This window comes from Diabrotica virgifera, chromosome 10 (genome assembly GCF_917563875.1).
Source record: "Diabrotica virgifera virgifera chromosome 10, PGI_DIABVI_V3a".
Taxonomy (NCBI): domain Eukaryota; kingdom Metazoa; phylum Arthropoda; class Insecta; order Coleoptera; family Chrysomelidae; genus Diabrotica; species Diabrotica virgifera.
The window spans coordinates 154,510,953-154,528,446 of NC_065452.1; the positions used below are offsets into that span (position 1 = coordinate 154,510,953).

At 34.6% G+C, this 17,494-nt stretch overlaps 1 protein-coding gene across 2 annotated transcripts in view; it reads left to right on the forward strand.

Moving 5' to 3' along the window:
* LOC114325436 (voltage-dependent calcium channel subunit alpha-2/delta-3) overlaps positions 1 to 17,494 on the forward strand; it is a 144,742-nt gene that overhangs the window by 102,634 nt on the left and 24,614 nt on the right. For both annotated transcript variants that reach the window (XM_028273509.2, XM_050663520.1), the window contains exons 23-24: positions 11,421 to 11,706; positions 16,384 to 16,582. In XM_028273509.2, the coding sequence (XP_028129310.1) occupies positions 11,421 to 11,706; positions 16,384 to 16,582 (485 nt within the window). The remainder of the gene's footprint in view (positions 1 to 11,420; positions 11,707 to 16,383; positions 16,583 to 17,494) is intronic.

A 17,494-nucleotide genomic window follows, 5' to 3' on the forward strand; every position in this document is an offset into this window, starting at 1 on the left:
CAGTTGACAGTTATGTTGTACCTACTTGTTAGTTTTAGTTTTAATAAATTTTGTTGGTTAGTTACATAAATAAATTAAGTAAAAAAGAAAAAATGACTTGTACTTTGAGGAAGGTGGAAAAACCATATGTATAACATGGGAGTAAAGTGCCTTTTCCTCCCTTGAATGATTATTACCCTCCGCTACGCGTCGGGCAGTAAACTTCATTCTCGGGAGGAAAAGTAGCACTTTCCTCCCTTGTTATACAAATAGCTATTCCTTACTATACATAAGGAATAGTATATTGTACAACAGGGAGAAATATGTCATTTTCTCATGTGTTGTATACTGTACTTTTTCTATGGATGCGGTTGTGTCATGACGTCATGAGTTTAAACTTCAAAATTGAAGAATTTAGGTGCTTTTACGTATATTATATACATAAATTGAAATAAAATACATATACATGTAGTTACTTAATATTCTTAAAATTTATATACTTACCTTATTTATTTAAAATTCTAATTAACAGTTATTTTCGAACAGTTTTGAAAGGTAATTCCTGGTAAGTTTTGCTCCAACACATTTTATTTGACAATATTAAATTGTGCTTGTATTGTGCATGTTACCATGGAAACGCCGATCATATATCGTCGCCTTAGTACTATAACTTAATAACTCCAAAATTGATGTTTTTGAGATAACTAGTTCACAAGATGTATTTTATTTGCCTTCATATTGTGTAAAAACTTGATAGCTCGCTCCAAACGGGTTAAGTATTTATTTATGATTGACGAAAGTTGATAAAACTCAAATGCCCCTAACATTCAGTGCTAAAAGTTGACAAAGATAAGTTATCAAGCTATTATTTAATCGAAATAATCGTGAATACGACATACACTGAATGCTATAACTAGATAACTCGAGTTATCTAGTTGTAGCACATGTTTGTTCTGAAACCATTGAGCTTACCACATAATTGCTATCTGTTTATTCGGTTCATTTTAATGCAAGAATTGTTAGCAGATCTGGTAACCCCCATGGCAGGGGGCTAATTTTCAACAAAATAATGTATAAAATATTAGTTGTGTTAAAAAGTTCACTTATATGCAACTTGACACAACATGCGACATTACCAAATGTTAACATTATGGTAGTGCTAAAAGTTGATAACTTTAATTTTTCATGGTTTTTTCCATATTGGAAAACAAATTCGCACCGTATTCCTAAATAGATCAGTTGCCAAAAAGTTAAGGAACAGTATTTGAGAGCCGCAGAGGGAATTCCGTATTTACCAACATCATGGTAGCAGCACAAATATCTTTAAAATCTTTAAACTCGTTTATCTCAAAACTACTAATTTCGTGTTATCAAGTTATAGTATTAAGACGACGATATGGAAAACCGTACGAGAACCCGTGAGAAAAAATATTTCCCACTGCAATGGCCGACTTTTCTCACTACATGAGAAATTGTTCGTTTTGAATGTATGTAAGTAGTGAGAGAAGTTGCACATTGTATAACATCCATAGAAAAATATTTTTTCCTTAGAGCAGATTCAGAACAAATTTATTATAAGCACTGTCAAAAATAAGCAAATACGTCAAATTTGACAATTCAATATTTTTGTTTCTATAGTTACAAAACATGTACTTGGTGGCATCACGAATATTTGAGTCAGAATATGTCTATTTGAAAATTTTAACATATTTATTTTAATATAATTTAAATGTTAGATTTTCGAAAAAATAGTATGTATACCTTGCAGGAAAAGCAACATTCCCGGACTCTGTATTCCCTTGTCTCGGCTTGCGCCTCGACAGCAATCTTTACATCGTCCGGGAATGTTAAGCTTTTCCTACTAGGTACACAATGTACATTAACCGAGTTATTAAGCCTTAAAAATGGCCATTTTCTCTCGTTTTTTAACTATTAAATCGCGTATAACTCGACAACAATCAATTTTAGAGAAAAATACAACCGACCTTTTTTGCTTATAATGACCCAAAGAGTCTAAAAAAATTATACCTACGAAGTGAAAAAATTGATTTTTTGAATTTGTTTTAAAAAATTATTTAAACAATTTTCCGACCGCGCCACTTCCCGCCACCCTGTGGATTTGTTATAAGGACCTGTTTTTGAGTAGGTTTGTACAAAAAAACGAATCAGAATAATTTACCTCACGGGGACGATGACATAGTCTGGTCTAATATGTTTCAACGGTTAATAGGCATCCCTTGAACGCACTTAAACTAAAATTCCTAGAATTCCGATGCAACGGCGATCGGATTCTCAAGAAAAGGGCAGTAAAGAGTGCCCAGATGTGCAAATGTGTGTGTTTGGAATTAGGGCGTAGAATATAATTGGGGATAATAGGATAAATTTATTAAAGTTTTGAGATAATAATACGTTTATTTAATTCAATTTTTTACAATGATTTGTTTACTTACAAAATAAACGTAAAAAAGTCTTAAAAGGATAAACGTGCTCGTTGACTTATCTATCTAATGTTTACAGATTAATACCTATTTACAGTTTTTTGACAAATCATTTTTTTAGAGATTCTAACTATGTTCGACCGCAGACGTTCGGATACAATTAGCGTCTCTTTGCAAAGACAATGGCGTCGACTTTGCAAAGTAACAAGACACTTACTCAACACACACACACTACACATTACATCTGAGTTAGTGATAAGTTATCCAATTACGTGGCTAAAGGTTCTAGTTCTAAATCAAGGCAGAATCAGAGAGAAAAAACATGTTATTTTCTAGTATAATTTAAATTTATTAAATTGTTACACAGATCCCATTTTTCTTTAGTCCAAGTAGTAAATAATTTTATATGTTCATAATAACATAATCTAAATCTTTCTACTTAACGGTGCAAGGTGTTTAAAAAATACATTTCATGTATCTATATCATATACAAATCGTCTCCACTCTTGTTTATTCTTAGCCCTTCGTTTCGCTTCAGTCCAAGTTGTGTTCTTCTTGTGTCTTGTAATTCCTTTTACTTTTCTTGGGTACTTCATGTTCATTGAGTTTATTCTACTTTTCGATGATTGTGTTAGCACCCAGCTGCCATTACCATAGGTAAGGATTGGCCTGAAGATCGTTTTATATACCTCTATCATTGTCCTCATCTTGCCTCATCCTTGCCTCATCCTGCTGCTTACTCCTTTTTTCCAATGAATGCTCTGTTTAAGCTGTAGTAGATTCTGAACGGCATGGTTATCCTTTCGTTGACTTCTTCTTCTTCTGATCTTCCTCCATTTTATATTTTCACACCCAGGTATTTATATGTTGTTACTTGTTCTAATTTCTGGTTATTTATCTCTATATTTACTTGTTTATCCTCATTTCCCATGACCATTATCTTTGTTTTCTCCATATTTATGTTCATATTTCTTTCTTTAATAATATAAAAAAAAACAATTTTTATATAAATAAAAATTTGTGATATTTTTAAAGTTAATGCTGACGGTAAAATATTGCAAAACCTATAAATTTGTAAAGAACCCTTTAAAATAACATGAAAATCTGGCATAGACATATGTAAGTAGGTAGCATGTGGGGCGAGTTTCATCCCTTCCCGAGGGTGAAAATTATACGTTCAAAATAAGGCCGGAAATGGATAAACTACGTAATTTTAAGCAATTTTTGTTCTATAGCATTTTTGCACTAAGTTAAAACTTTTCGAGTTTTTGAGAGCAAATATGTTCATCAAAAAAAACACATTTTTATACGGTTTCGTGCAAATAACTCAAAAAGTAAGTAATTTTATCAAAAAAAAACACTCCTAGCAAAAATGTTCAGGTCTGTTCATGTAAAACAATTGCTGGACTATGAATAATGTTAAATGCATTCAGTGGGTGCGTCATCGACGCATTTTTCTTTCTTTTCTCTGACATCTTCTTAAAAATTGCCAAGCTACAATAACATCTTTTTCGCTTGAAGACATTTTTCAAATACTGATTGATATTCGGAAGTTCCAAAATTGGCACGCTCCTGTATTCTACATAATGATAAAATGTGTTATGGGACGTTATCTCTGTTGAGTATAAACAGATGTACGCTATTATGAACTGTGCAACATTTTACGTATGAATTTTATTGTATGTGTTGCATTTGGTCTGAGAGCTTCCTAAGGAAGCTCTCAGACCAAATGCAACACATACAATAAAATTCATACGTAAAATGTTGCACAGTTCATAATAGCGTACATCTGTTTATACTCAACAGAGATAACGTCCCATAACACATTTTATCATTATGTAGAATACAGGAGCGTGCCAATTTTGGAACTTCCGAATATCAATCAGTATTTGAAAAATGTCTTCAAGCGAAAAAGATGTTATTGTAGCTTGGCAATTTTTAAGAAGATGTCAGAGAAAAGAAAGAAAAATGCGTCGATGACGCACCCACTGAATGCATTTAACATTATTCATAGTCCAGCAATTGTTTTACATGAACAGACCTGAACATTTTTGCTAGGAGTGTTTTTTTTTGATAAAATTACTTACTTTTTGAGTTATTTGCACGAAACCGTATAAAAATGTGTTTTTTTTGATGAACATATTTGCTCTCAAAAACTCGAAAAGTTTTAACTTAGTGCAAAAATGCTATAGAACAAAAATTGCTTAAAATTACGTAGTTTATCCATTTCCGGCCTTATTTTGAACGTATAATTTTCACCCTCGGGAAGGGATGAAACTCGCCCCACATGCTACCTACTTACATATGTCTATGCCAGATTTTCATGTTATTTTAAAGGGTTCTTTACAAATTTATAGGTTTTGCAATATTTTACCGTCAGCATTAACTTTAAAAATATCACAAATTTTTATTTATATAAAAATTGTTTTTTTTTATATTATTAAAGAAAGAAATATGAACATAAATATGGAGAAAACAAAGATAATGGTCATGGGAAATGAGGATAAACAAGTAAATATAGAGATAAATAACCAGAAATTAGAACAAGTAACAACATATAAATACCTGGGTGTGAAAATATAAAATGGAGGAAGATCAGAAGAAGAAGAAGTCAACGAAAGGATAACCATGCCGTTCAGAATCTACTACAGCTTAAACAGAGCATTCATTGGAAAAAAGGAGTAAGCAGCAGGATGAGGCAAGGATGAGGCAAGATGAGGACAATGATAGAGGTATATAAAACGATCTTCAGGCCAATCCTTACCTATGGTAATGGCAGCTGGGTGCTAACACAATCATCGAAAAGTAGAATAAACTCAATGAACATGAAGTACCCAAGAAAAGTAAAAGGAATTACAAGACACAAGAAGAACACAACTTGGACTGAAGCGAAACGAAGGGCTAAGAATAAACAAGAGTGGAGACGATTTGTATATGATATAGATACATGAAATGTATTTTTTAAACACCTTGCACCGTTAAGTAGAAAGATTTAGATTATGTTATTATGAACATATAAAATTATTTACTACTTGGACTAAAGAAAAATGGGATCTGTGTAACAATTTAATAAATTTAAATTATACTAGAAAATAACATGTTTTTTCTCTCTGATTCTGCCTTGATTTAGAACTAGAACCTTTAGCCACGTAATTGGATAACTTATCACTAACTCAGATGTAATGTGTAGTGTGTGTGTGTTGAGTAAGTGTCTTGTTACTTTGCAAAGTCGACGCCATTGTCTTTGCAAAGAGACGCTAATTGTATCCGAACGTCTGCGGTCGAACATAGTTAGAATCTCTAAAAAAATGATTTGTCAAAAAACTGTAAATAGGTATTAATCTGTAAACATTAGATAGATAAGTCAACGAGCACGTTTATCCTTTTAAGACTTTTTTACGTTTATTTTGTAAGTAAACAAATCATTGTAAAAAATTGAATTAAATAAACGTATTATTATCTCAAAACTTTAATAAATTTATCCTATTATCCCCAATTATATTCTACGCCCTAATTCCAAACACACACATTTGCACATCTGGGCACTCTTTACTGCCCTTTTCTTGAGAATCCGATCGCCGTTGCATCGGAATTCTAGGAATTTTAGTTTAAGTGCGTTCAAGGGATGCCTATTAACCGTTGAAACATATTAGACCAGACTATGTCATCGTCCCCGTGAGGTAAATTATTCTGATTCGTTTTTTTGTACAAACCTACTCAAAAACAGGTCCTTATAACAAATCCACAGGGTGGCGGGAAGTGGCGCGGTCGGAAAATTGTTTAAATAATTTTTTAAAACAAATTCAAAAAATCAATTTTTTCACTTCGTAGGTATAATTTTTTTAGACTCTTTGGGTCATTATAAGCAAAAAAGGTCGGTTGTATTTTTCTCTAAAATTGATTGTTGTCGAGTTATACGCGATTTAATAGTTAAAAAACGAGAGAAAATGGCCATTTTTAAGGCTTAATAACTCGGTTAATGTACATTGTGTACCTAGTAGGAAAAGCTTAACATTCCCGGACGATGTAAAGATTGCTGTCGAGGCGCAAGCCGAGACAAGGGAATACAGAGTCCGGGAATGTTGCTTTTCCTGCAAGGTATACATACTATTTTTTCGAAAATCTAACATTTAAATTATATTAAAATAAATATGTTAAAATTTTCAAATAGACATATTCTGACTCAAATATTCGTGATGCCACCAAGTACATGTTTTGTAACTATAGAAACAAAAATATTGAATTGTCAAATTTGACGTATTTGCTTATTTTTGACAGTGCTTATAATAAATTTGTTCTGAATCTGCTCTAAGGAAAAAATATTTTTCTATGGATGTTATACAATGTGCAACTTCTCTCACTACTTACATACATTCAAAACGAACAATTTCTCATGTAGTGAGAAAAGTCGGCCATTGCAGTGGGAAATATTTTTTCTCACGGGTTCTCGTACGGTTTTCCATATCGTCGTCTTAATACTATAACTTGATAACACGAAATTAGTAGTTTTGAGATAAACGAGTTTAAAGATTTTAAAGATATTTGTGCTGCTACCATGATGTTGGTAAATACGGAATTCCCTCTGCGGCTCTCAAATACTGTTCCTTAACTTTTTGGCAACTGATCTATTTAGGAATACGGTGCGAATTTGTTTTCCAATATGGAAAAAACCATGAAAAATTAAAGTTATCAACTTTTAGCACTACCATAATGTTAACATTTGGTAATGTCGCATGTTGTGTCAAGTTGCATATAAGTGAACTTTTTAACACAACTAATATTTTATACATTATTTTGTTGAAAATTAGCCCCCTGCCATGGGGGTTACCAGATCTGCTAACAATTCTTGCATTAAAATGAACCGAATAAACAGATAGCAATTATGTGGTAAGCTCAATGGTTTCAGAACAAACATGTGCTACAACTAGATAACTCGAGTTATCTAGTTATAGCATTCAGTGTATGTCGTATTCACGATTATTTCGATTAAATAATAGCTTGATAACTTATCTTTGTCAACTTTTAGCACTGAATGTTAGGGGCATTTGAGTTTTATCAACTTTCGTCAATCATAAATAAATACTTAACCCGTTTGGAGCGAGCTATCAAGTTTTTACACAATATGAAGGCAAATAAAATACATCTTGTGAACTAGTTATCTCAAAAACATCAATTTTGGAGTTATTAAGTTATAGTACTAAGGCGACGATATATGATCGGCGTTTCCATGGTAACATGCACAATACAAGCACAATTTAATATTGTCAAATAAAATGTGTTGGAGCAAAACTTACCAGGAATTACCTTTCAAAACTGTTCGAAAATAACTGTTAATTAGAATTTTAAATAAATAAGGTAAGTATATAAATTTTAAGAATATTAAGTAACTACATGTATATGTATTTTATTTCAATTTATGTATATAATATACGTAAAAGCACCTAAATTCTTCAATTTTGAAGTTTAAACTCATGACGTCATGACACAACCGCATCCATAGAAAAAGTACAGTATACAACACATGAGAAAATGACATATTTCTCCCTGTTGTACAATATACTATTCCTTATGTATAGTAAGGAATAGCTATTTGTATAACAAGGGAGGAAAGTGCTACTTTTCCTCCCGAGAATGAAGTTTACTGCCCGACGCGTAGCGGAGGGTAATAATCATTCAAGGGAGGAAAAGGCACTTTACTCCCATGTTATACATATGGTTTTTCCACCTTCCTCAAAGTACAAGTCATTTTTTCTTTTTTACTTAATTTATTTATGTAACTAACCAACAAAATTTATTAAAACTAAAACTAACAAGTAGGTACAACATAACTGTCAACTGTCAAATATAAGTCAAATTATTAATGTAAACATTGTTAAATCAAAATAACAATTTACTGTTTTTTACCATTCTGCAAACTACTGGGTGTTTTATAAATAAACGTTAAAATGTATAGATACTTAAGTAATAAAAAAAGATATTGCACAGGGCGTCAATAAGTTATATTTCATGAATGAAATACTATGACGTCACTTTTACTTTTCCTCCCTAGGGAGGAAAAGTACAACTTTGCTCCCTACAATCAGGTCCGGAAAAGTATACTTTCGGTAGAGGTGGGTGGAAAATAACATTTCCGTACAGTGATTTTTCATTTCCAGGCAATGGCTAAGTATAAGGAAATATCGAACGTTTCTTTCAAAAATATCTAAATTTCTGACCGATTTTCGGAAAAAATTATTACTATGAAAGTTAGAAAGTGAAAAAATAAAAGTTTAAAGTCCCCCTACATGATCATGAAAAAATTTGTGTCATTAATTTATTACTAAGTTGTTATTTTTAATTATTAACAATGAGCGCTGAAAGCGTATTTAGGCGGCTGTCAATGTGAGTACAAAAGAAATGCACCATTCCGGCAGTCCAATGGTGCATCTTACTCGCACCCACATTGATGGCCGCCTCAATACGCTGTTAGCGCTCATTGTTAATAATTAAAAATAACAGCTTTTTAATACATTAATGTCACAAATTTCTTCAGGATCATGTAAGGGGGCTTTAAACTTTGATTTAGTCACTTTCTGACTTTCATAATAATAATTTTTAACAGAGTTAAAGCCTTGAAAATAACTATTTTCGCGTTTTTCAAATTTTAAATCGCGTATAACTCGACAACAATTAATTCTAGAGAAAAATCATAAGAGATTTTTTGCTCATAATGTCCCAAAGAATCTAAAAAAATTGGTACGAAGTGAAAAAATTGATTTTTTAAATTTGTTTAAAAAAATTGTTTAAACAATTATCCGACCGCGGCACCTCCCGGCACCGTGTATTTGTTATAAGGACCTTTATTTAAGTAAAAACGTTTGTGCAAAAAAAGACGGATCGAAATAATTTACCTAACGGGGGCGACGATACAGTCTGGACTATATGGGATGTTGCGTGTTACATATATCGATCGGATATCGCTTTTGGTATGAGAGCTTCCTTACGGAGATCTAAATCATATATTTTTCGGTTGCAAAAAACATTTAAAAAAATCCAATGATTTAATTCGTACACTTATTGAAATGAAATATTTTCTTCCATTAAATCTCACACACATTTTGTTAGCTGCCAATAAAAACACCTTGGAACTTTTAGTAAATTTTATTAAAGAAAATAAAATACAAATTTAAAACGGCATAACCCACATCTCTGTAGTTATACTATAAGAAAATTCCTTTTACAACTTTCTGTGGCAAATGGACTTGATTCCATGCCATTATCTTTCCACACACACACATAACAAACCTTTATATTTTTGTGATGGGACAGTTAAGGAGATCAAACAAATGAAATAGAGAATGTGGAAAAACCCCTTACGAACAATTCACACATCCATCATTTCAGGGTGGGAAAATTTTTTTGAATAGAATCAAAGATCCAAACACCTGTTCTTAGAAATGTGTTTCGCCCTCTTCAACCTCTCTGGGTTTAGGAGATTTAGTTAAGGAGATTTCGAATATAAAATAAAATACAGGATGTTCCATTTAAAAAAACATAAGTTTGGTATGCTACCAGGTTATCGAACACCCTGTAACATTCTAACTAATTTTGTAATATGAATCTCAAAGTTGTCTACTATTTTTGTTATTAACTGTCATTGCTATCTATTAGTATAGCGGATCTATTGAGCTTTACCACACTAATCAACCACTCTGTATAACCCATGGTATTTTATTTAGCCACGAAGATCTTAAATAAATAAAACTTCTCAGTGCCAAATAGTTATGAAGTAATTCAATAAAAATATAGAATACTATAATGTTGACGTTAATTCATGGAATTGCTTGAGGTTTATTGAAAAGTTTTGTGAAATCAATTATATTAATAACTAAATAACAGTTTTATGTATTTTTAAAAGCTCTAAAATAAAGATGATTAAAAAAAGAGCGAATGACTCTTTTAATGATGAGGGGCTACAGCAGCGATAGAAAAACATCTTACAGTGAAGGAGCCAACTTGTTCAATAATGGAAAAAGACAGTTTGTGCTTCCTTTCGATTCAGAGGGATGCACAATCCCTAGACAGACAGCTGTTTATGCCATTACAGACTTCCTCAGTAGAGCTAGCGTGCACACCTCTAAAGCAAAACGAAGCCAAACCGTCTATTTATGTGGAATTTCAAAGATCGTTTAAAATCCACTTTGGGACGCATTCAGCGACATCTTTTAAATAAAAACGAAAAGTCTCAGATACAGAATCCACCATTATATTAAAAATTAAAATGATAAATAATTATTTAAATCTGAAAACTTTTCTGGTACATCCTTAATCTATGACTTTTACAATTTATGAGACAACAGACGACGAATATAGAAAACGAAAAGGACTCTACCATATGCAGTCACATTTCACTTTCATTCGTCTAGGAAAAGGTCAGAAAGAAAGTTATTAGTACTCAAATCTGAGTAATGAATTATTTTCCTAGACGAATAAAATCGGAATGTGACTGCATATGGGAGAGTCCTTTTCGTTTTCTCTCCGTCACAGATTAAGGATGTACCAGAAAGAATTTCCAACGAGAAAAGTTTCAGATTTAAATAATTATTTACCATTTTAATTTTTATTATAATTTATATATTATATAGTGGTTTCTGTATCTGAGACTTTTCAGTTTGAATAAAAATACTGTAATGTCTCGTCTAAGGGCTTGTTTATATGTAGGCGGTTTGCCAACGTCGACTGCGCGGTTTACCTATTTTACTTGATCTCACCCTAATGCCGCCTTTGAAGTTTCACCCTAATACCAAGGAAAATAGGGGAAAAACAGGTTAATCGCGACGTTTACGTTGGCAAACCGCCCTATATGAACAAGACCTTAAGGTAGCCCAAATTATGAATCACAAGTTATTTTATTTTTGTGTTTCATGGATACGTTATCTATTAATCACCATTTTGTTTTATTGGAATCATATTCCAAGTTATAATGACAATGAACATCTTACCGAGATATTTTTAACTTTTAAGATGATCTATTTGGCGTTTATTCCGATTATGAAATAGAGCAGTACACAACTGGCGAAGAAATAACAGATGAGCAAGACACAGTATTTTCTCCTCCTTCGAACACTTACTCGCCATCTTTTATTCCACCATATGAGTCTGATCCTATGGAAGGCGTTGATGTCGGCATCAGACCTTGCGATCGGAAGGTGGACCTGTACATTTTACAACCAGAGAAGTTGAACACTAGTGGCCAAAGCAATCCTTTGAAAGGAAAGCTTACGAATTGTCATAGTAGCGGCTGTGAAAGGTAAGATATTATTATTTTTAGTAGTTATCTTTTTATTTTTTCTTTTTAATGTTTCCTTATGATATACTGTACAGAGTTGTCGGTAATAAGAAACACACACACACACACAGTTTTTATGGTTTTGTCATTAAATAGGAACGTAATGAAGTTCTGGGTGATAATAAAACCCACCAATCCCAATAATGACGATTTTATTGACACAAATCCAGAGTGTACCGACTTGAAGCTTTAGGAACTCTTGCTTGATTTTACTTACTCTCCCCTTCTCTGATGTGTTGATTGCTTTTATAAATTAATTACGAGGTCAAGTTTCACGTTTCAAGATATGTTACAAACAGTCATCATTATCATCATAGTATGCGTCACTGATGGACATAGGTCTCCCTCAGGTCTTTCCATCTGTCCCTGTCTTGCGAGGTTTGCATCCAGTTACTGCTAACGCGCTTCAGGTCGTCAGTCCATCTGGTTGGTGGCCGTCCTCTGCTCCGTAGTGCTTCTTCTCTTGGCCTCCACTCAACAATGCCTTTTGGTCATCAGTTGTCTGATTATCTGGCGACCGACATATCCTTCTTAATTTCACTTTAGCGACACGACTTTTTCGATAGCGTCCATTGTTTTTATTCTATGACGTATTTCTTCATTTGGGATTTTGTCTCTCAGAGAGACGCCCAACATCCGGCTCTTCATAGCCCTCTGAGTCACGCGAGAATCTTGTTCGCTATTTACCTTTGGTGCGAGTGTTAATGTTTCCGCAGGTAACACCAGTGGTGGATCCAGAAAGTTGGGGAAATTTGAAGGGGTGGTGTAATGGATCTTGAGGTTGATTTAATTACGTTTCTCTGATGCAAAGTCATTTAGTCTTACCACACCCAGGATAAGTGGGTTTTCATATATTTTTTAGATGGGCCTAAATCTTTTTTGTTTGACGGCTCTCGATTTTTTTTTGATTATTGAATTGATATTTATTTTTGTCTGGGGGGGAGTCATGACCCCCCGTGATACCCCCTTGGATCCGCCACTGGGTAACACACACTGGGCAAAGGTTTTCCTTTTAAGGAATATGAGTAGAACCGATTTGAATACATAATTTTATTTACAAAACGCTGGCCAGAACAATTCTAAGCAACGTGTGAGCTCACTGTGTGTCTGTTTAGCTCTGCCCAACCGAATTTCATGTTCTTATCCGCTGCGGTGTGCTTAATATCTCTTCCATCAATAGCAATATTACAATTTAGCACCAGACTAGTCATTATTTGCGTCTTGTTCGTGTTAATTTTTTGTCCAACCTCCAAGGAAGCATGATATAATTTTTCCAACATTATTATTACATCATTCATATGATCGGCTATAAGGACGAGGTCATCTGCGAATCTCAAATGACTGATCTTCTCTCCATTTCTGCTGATACCATACTAGTTCAGATCTTTTTTTTTGGACTGAGGTGGAACGTTCTTAGCAGACTAGGAAAGGAGTCCGTAGTACTGTTGGACTCGGACAGGAGAGGAGAACCTCAAATGACTGAGCTTGTCTCTATTTATGTTGATACCATACTCGATGAGATCTGCCTTCGTACAAATATGTTCTAAAAGCGTTGTGAATAGCTTTGGAGAGACGGTGCGGTGTCTCCTTTCCGTACTTCTCGCTGCATATAGAATTATATATTTTGGTAGATATATTTGAGTATGTTAATGTAGCGATGGTCTGTTCGGCCTTCTGTCAACTTTCTTGTGGTTTTGTCTCCTTTAATGGAGGTTAGCGACTACATTGGCAAATCTGTCTCTATCCAGTACGGCTCTAAACAAAGATGTTGAATCAAGGTCGGTACAGTCTCTAATATTTTTAAGCCATGAAATCTAGCGCCTATCGGGACCTGTTTTACTTCATTCTCCCCCTGGATGATCATTTACGCGAGGCGGCAATTTTAGCTTCTCATTATGTGTCCTCATCATCATCTAGCCCTTTGCGTCCACTGCTGGACATAGGCCTCCCTCATTTTTGTCCATTGTGCTCTATTTTGAGCACTTTGCATCCAATTTCTCGACATTTTCTTGAGATCGTCAGTCCAACGAGTAGGTGGTCTTCCTCTACTTCTTTTGTCTAATCTCGGTCTCCACTCAAGTAATCTCCTTGTCCACCTCCCATCACTGATTCGGACGACGTGTCCGGCCCAGTTCCATTTCAGGGTGGCAATTCGGGAAATTACATCAGTAACTCCTGTTCTTCGTCTTAAGTCTTCATTTCTAACTCGGTCACGAAGCGATATACTCAGAATTGACCTTTCCATTTTCCTCTGAGTTATTTGCAGCATTTTAGAAGTTGTAGCTGTCAATGTCAAATTTTCGGCACCATAAGTCATCACAGGCAACACACATTGGTCAAATGTTTTACATTTTAAAGAAATCGGTATATCGCTTTTAAAGATGTCTTTGAGTTTTCCATAGGCTGCCCATGCTAGGTTTATTCTTCTTCGTAGCTCGTATGTTTAGTTGTCTCTTGTGATCTTTATTTCGTGTCCAAGGTATATCTATTTTTCCACTAGCTCTACTTCATTATCTCCAATATTGATATTTCCGCTATCTACTAGGTTTGTCATGAATTTTGTTTTGGAGATGTTTATTTTAAGGCCTACACTGGCACACACTAACTGTAACTGAAGTTCATGTAGCTTTGTACATATCTCCTTGAGGTTGTCAGAGAATAAAACTATGTCGTCTGCGAATTTCAAATTTGTTAATCTTCTACCGTCAATATTCAGGCCTCGCTCTTCCCAGTTAAGTTTTTTAGAAGCATATTCTAGTACTGCTGTAAACAGTTTAGGCGATAAGGTATCGCCCTGTCGGACTCCTCTGCCGCTTGGAATAGGGTCCGTGTTTTTATGTAGTTTCACAGACATAGTTGCGTTCTTGTATGTATTGTAAATTAACCTTGCGTATCAGTAGTCAATGCGGTAGTGCTTCCAGAATTTTGTCAAATTCTACTGTGCCAAAGGCTTTATGGAAATCTACAAAAGCCAAAACGAGTGGTCGATTGTATTCGATAGTCTTTTCTATTACCGTTTTAATGTTCTGTAGGTGATCATTTGTTCCAAATCCAGGATTGTGTCCTAGGTACCCAATTTTTTAGCTTTAATAATCTTTACCAGCTCCCTATCTGTAGCTATTCTCCTCAGGACATGTTCGTTGGTGCTGTAGGTTGTCCAAGGTATTTTCAAGATCCTTCTATAAAGCCGGATTTCACAGGCTTCTAACTTGTTCATCAGCGTTATATTGAGCGTCCAGGTCTCTGTTCCATACAATAGTATTGACCATACATAACAATACAGAAAACAACATCTAAGACTGATATTAATGCTACTGTAACAAAATAAGTTATTTGTATACGTATTCAAGCTGTTATGGCGCGTCCGCATTGGTAAATTTTTGTGCGTATTGAACTAATGGTTCGTCGCAAGAATTTGCGATGCAAGAATTTACAATGCAAGAATTTGCGTCGCAAATTTTTACCAGTGAGGACCCGGTGCTCAAATCATTTGATCTTCGATCGAAAACCGACTACCGATGGAGCGTGTGCGTTGTGTGCGTCGAAAATTTTTGCATATGATTTATGCAACGAACACGTCCAGACTAGCACAATTTACTTCGAGCACGCAAATATTTGCGACGAACAGCTGGTACGAACGAAAAATTTACCAATGCGGACGCGATATTAGTGGTTCACATATATTGGAAGGGGCAAATTTTTGTTCTTTAATATTTTCATAACTTTGATTTTCACAGTATTGATCTTCATCCCCATTTTTTCACAACTGTCAGTGACCCTATTTAACAGTAACTGGAGACAATGGTCCGAATCAGCCATTAAAACAGTATCATCTGCATAGGGGATGTTATTTACTCTTTGTTCGTTATATTACCTCCGAGTAGACGTTAAACAGTATCGGTGACAGCACACAACCCTGTCTGATACCTCGTTGTATTTTAATTGGTCTTGATGTGTTACCATTGGTCTTTATGATTACTCATATGATTCTGTCAATGCTTTTAACATTTTATGTTGGCTTATGGTATCACTGATGTCTTTGAACGTATAGCCAAGCTGAAATGGAAGTGGGCAGGTCACATAGCGCGACTGAAAGACTCAAGATGAACCAGAAAACTAATTGACTGGCGACCAGGAGAAGACAAACACAGCAGAGGACGACCACCAACAAGCTGGATGGACGACATTAACCGAATATCCAAGAAATGGCAACAAGAAGCACAGAACCAAAAAGATTGGCGAAGAATGGGAGATACCTATGTCCAGCATTGGACAGAAGAGATGATGATGATGATGATGATGATGGTATCGAGTGCTTTCTTATAGTCCACGAATATCAGTGCCAATGGCTTGTTGTATTTTGCAGACTTCTGTATCATACTCTGGACACATAAAACTATTTGACATTTATTTAGTTTATTTAGCTATTTAATATGTAACTATAGCATGGACATAACGGTACGTATCCATTACGTTGGTGCTCCCGTTCGGCGCTCGCCCTCTTCAATTCAACCGGTTTGCGGTTTATATGTAGGGGAGCGCATGCCGTATCCATTCGAGCAGTTACATAGAGCACGGAGCACCAACCTAATGGATACGTACCTTAAAAAGTAGATTAATTGCTTTTTCTTATTTTAGACCATTTAGTGTACAAAAGATACCACACAGCAACTTGATATTGCTGGTGGTGGACACAGTATGTTCTTGTGGTAGCAAACAACTAAGCATTATACCTCAAGAAGTTAGTTATGAATCCAAAAACGGAGGTTGTCTCCATAAACCAAAAGATAGTCTTTATAGAAAACGACCTCCAAAATGTATTAACTATCACCCAGAGGTAAGTAAAATAGTCATAAAGATATTTTTTATTATCATAAGGACATTATAAGGATATTGTATCTCTTTACTTTTTCTGTTTAATACTCTCCAATTTTCTGTGCTTCTACGTCTTCCTCGATGGGAATTTATCATGTTATAATTTTGTTGCCAGGCTTCATTTTTCTCACGACATATCATTCTTCAGATACATTATCACAACTTATTTTAAAGGTTTTCTAATAAACTAACCGATTCCTTTCTCAGTTTTTTCATCGACCCCAGAAAAAGGTCTTTTTTGCTCATTTCTCTTTTTCTTCTTCTTCTTCTTCTTGACCGGCTTTACAACTTATGGTGAGTCTATGTCGCATCCATTATAGACCTCCATCTCGTTGGAACGATCTTGCTCTTCCACTTCCCGTTGTTGTACCCTAATTCTAGATAAATCGGCTTTAACATCATGCTTCCATCTTTTTCTGGGACGTCCTACTAGTCATCTACCATCTGGTCTCTCAAAAAGCACTATCTTTAACGATGTATCTTTCTCTGATCTTACCATATGATCTTCCCATCTTATCAGGTTAGCTTTTATATGTCTGACGATATTTTGAGTACCATACAGTCACCAATTCAGCATTGCGACGCATTCTCCACTTCCTGTCAATTCATCCCTTTGAGAGCAAATAACATTCTGATAACCTTCCTTTCAAATACCAGCAGCGTATTTATTTTCCGCTGATGTAGAGTCCATGTTTCACTTCCATATGTAACAACTGGGCGAATAATTGACATGTACAGTTTTAAGTTAGACTGTCTTTTTAGCAGCTTAGATCTTAATTATGATGACAGGGAGTATAATGCTCTATTCCCCACAGCTATCTTTGTTGAGACCTCTTTTTCTATTTGTTGCCATCTGTGATTACCGCCCTAGATA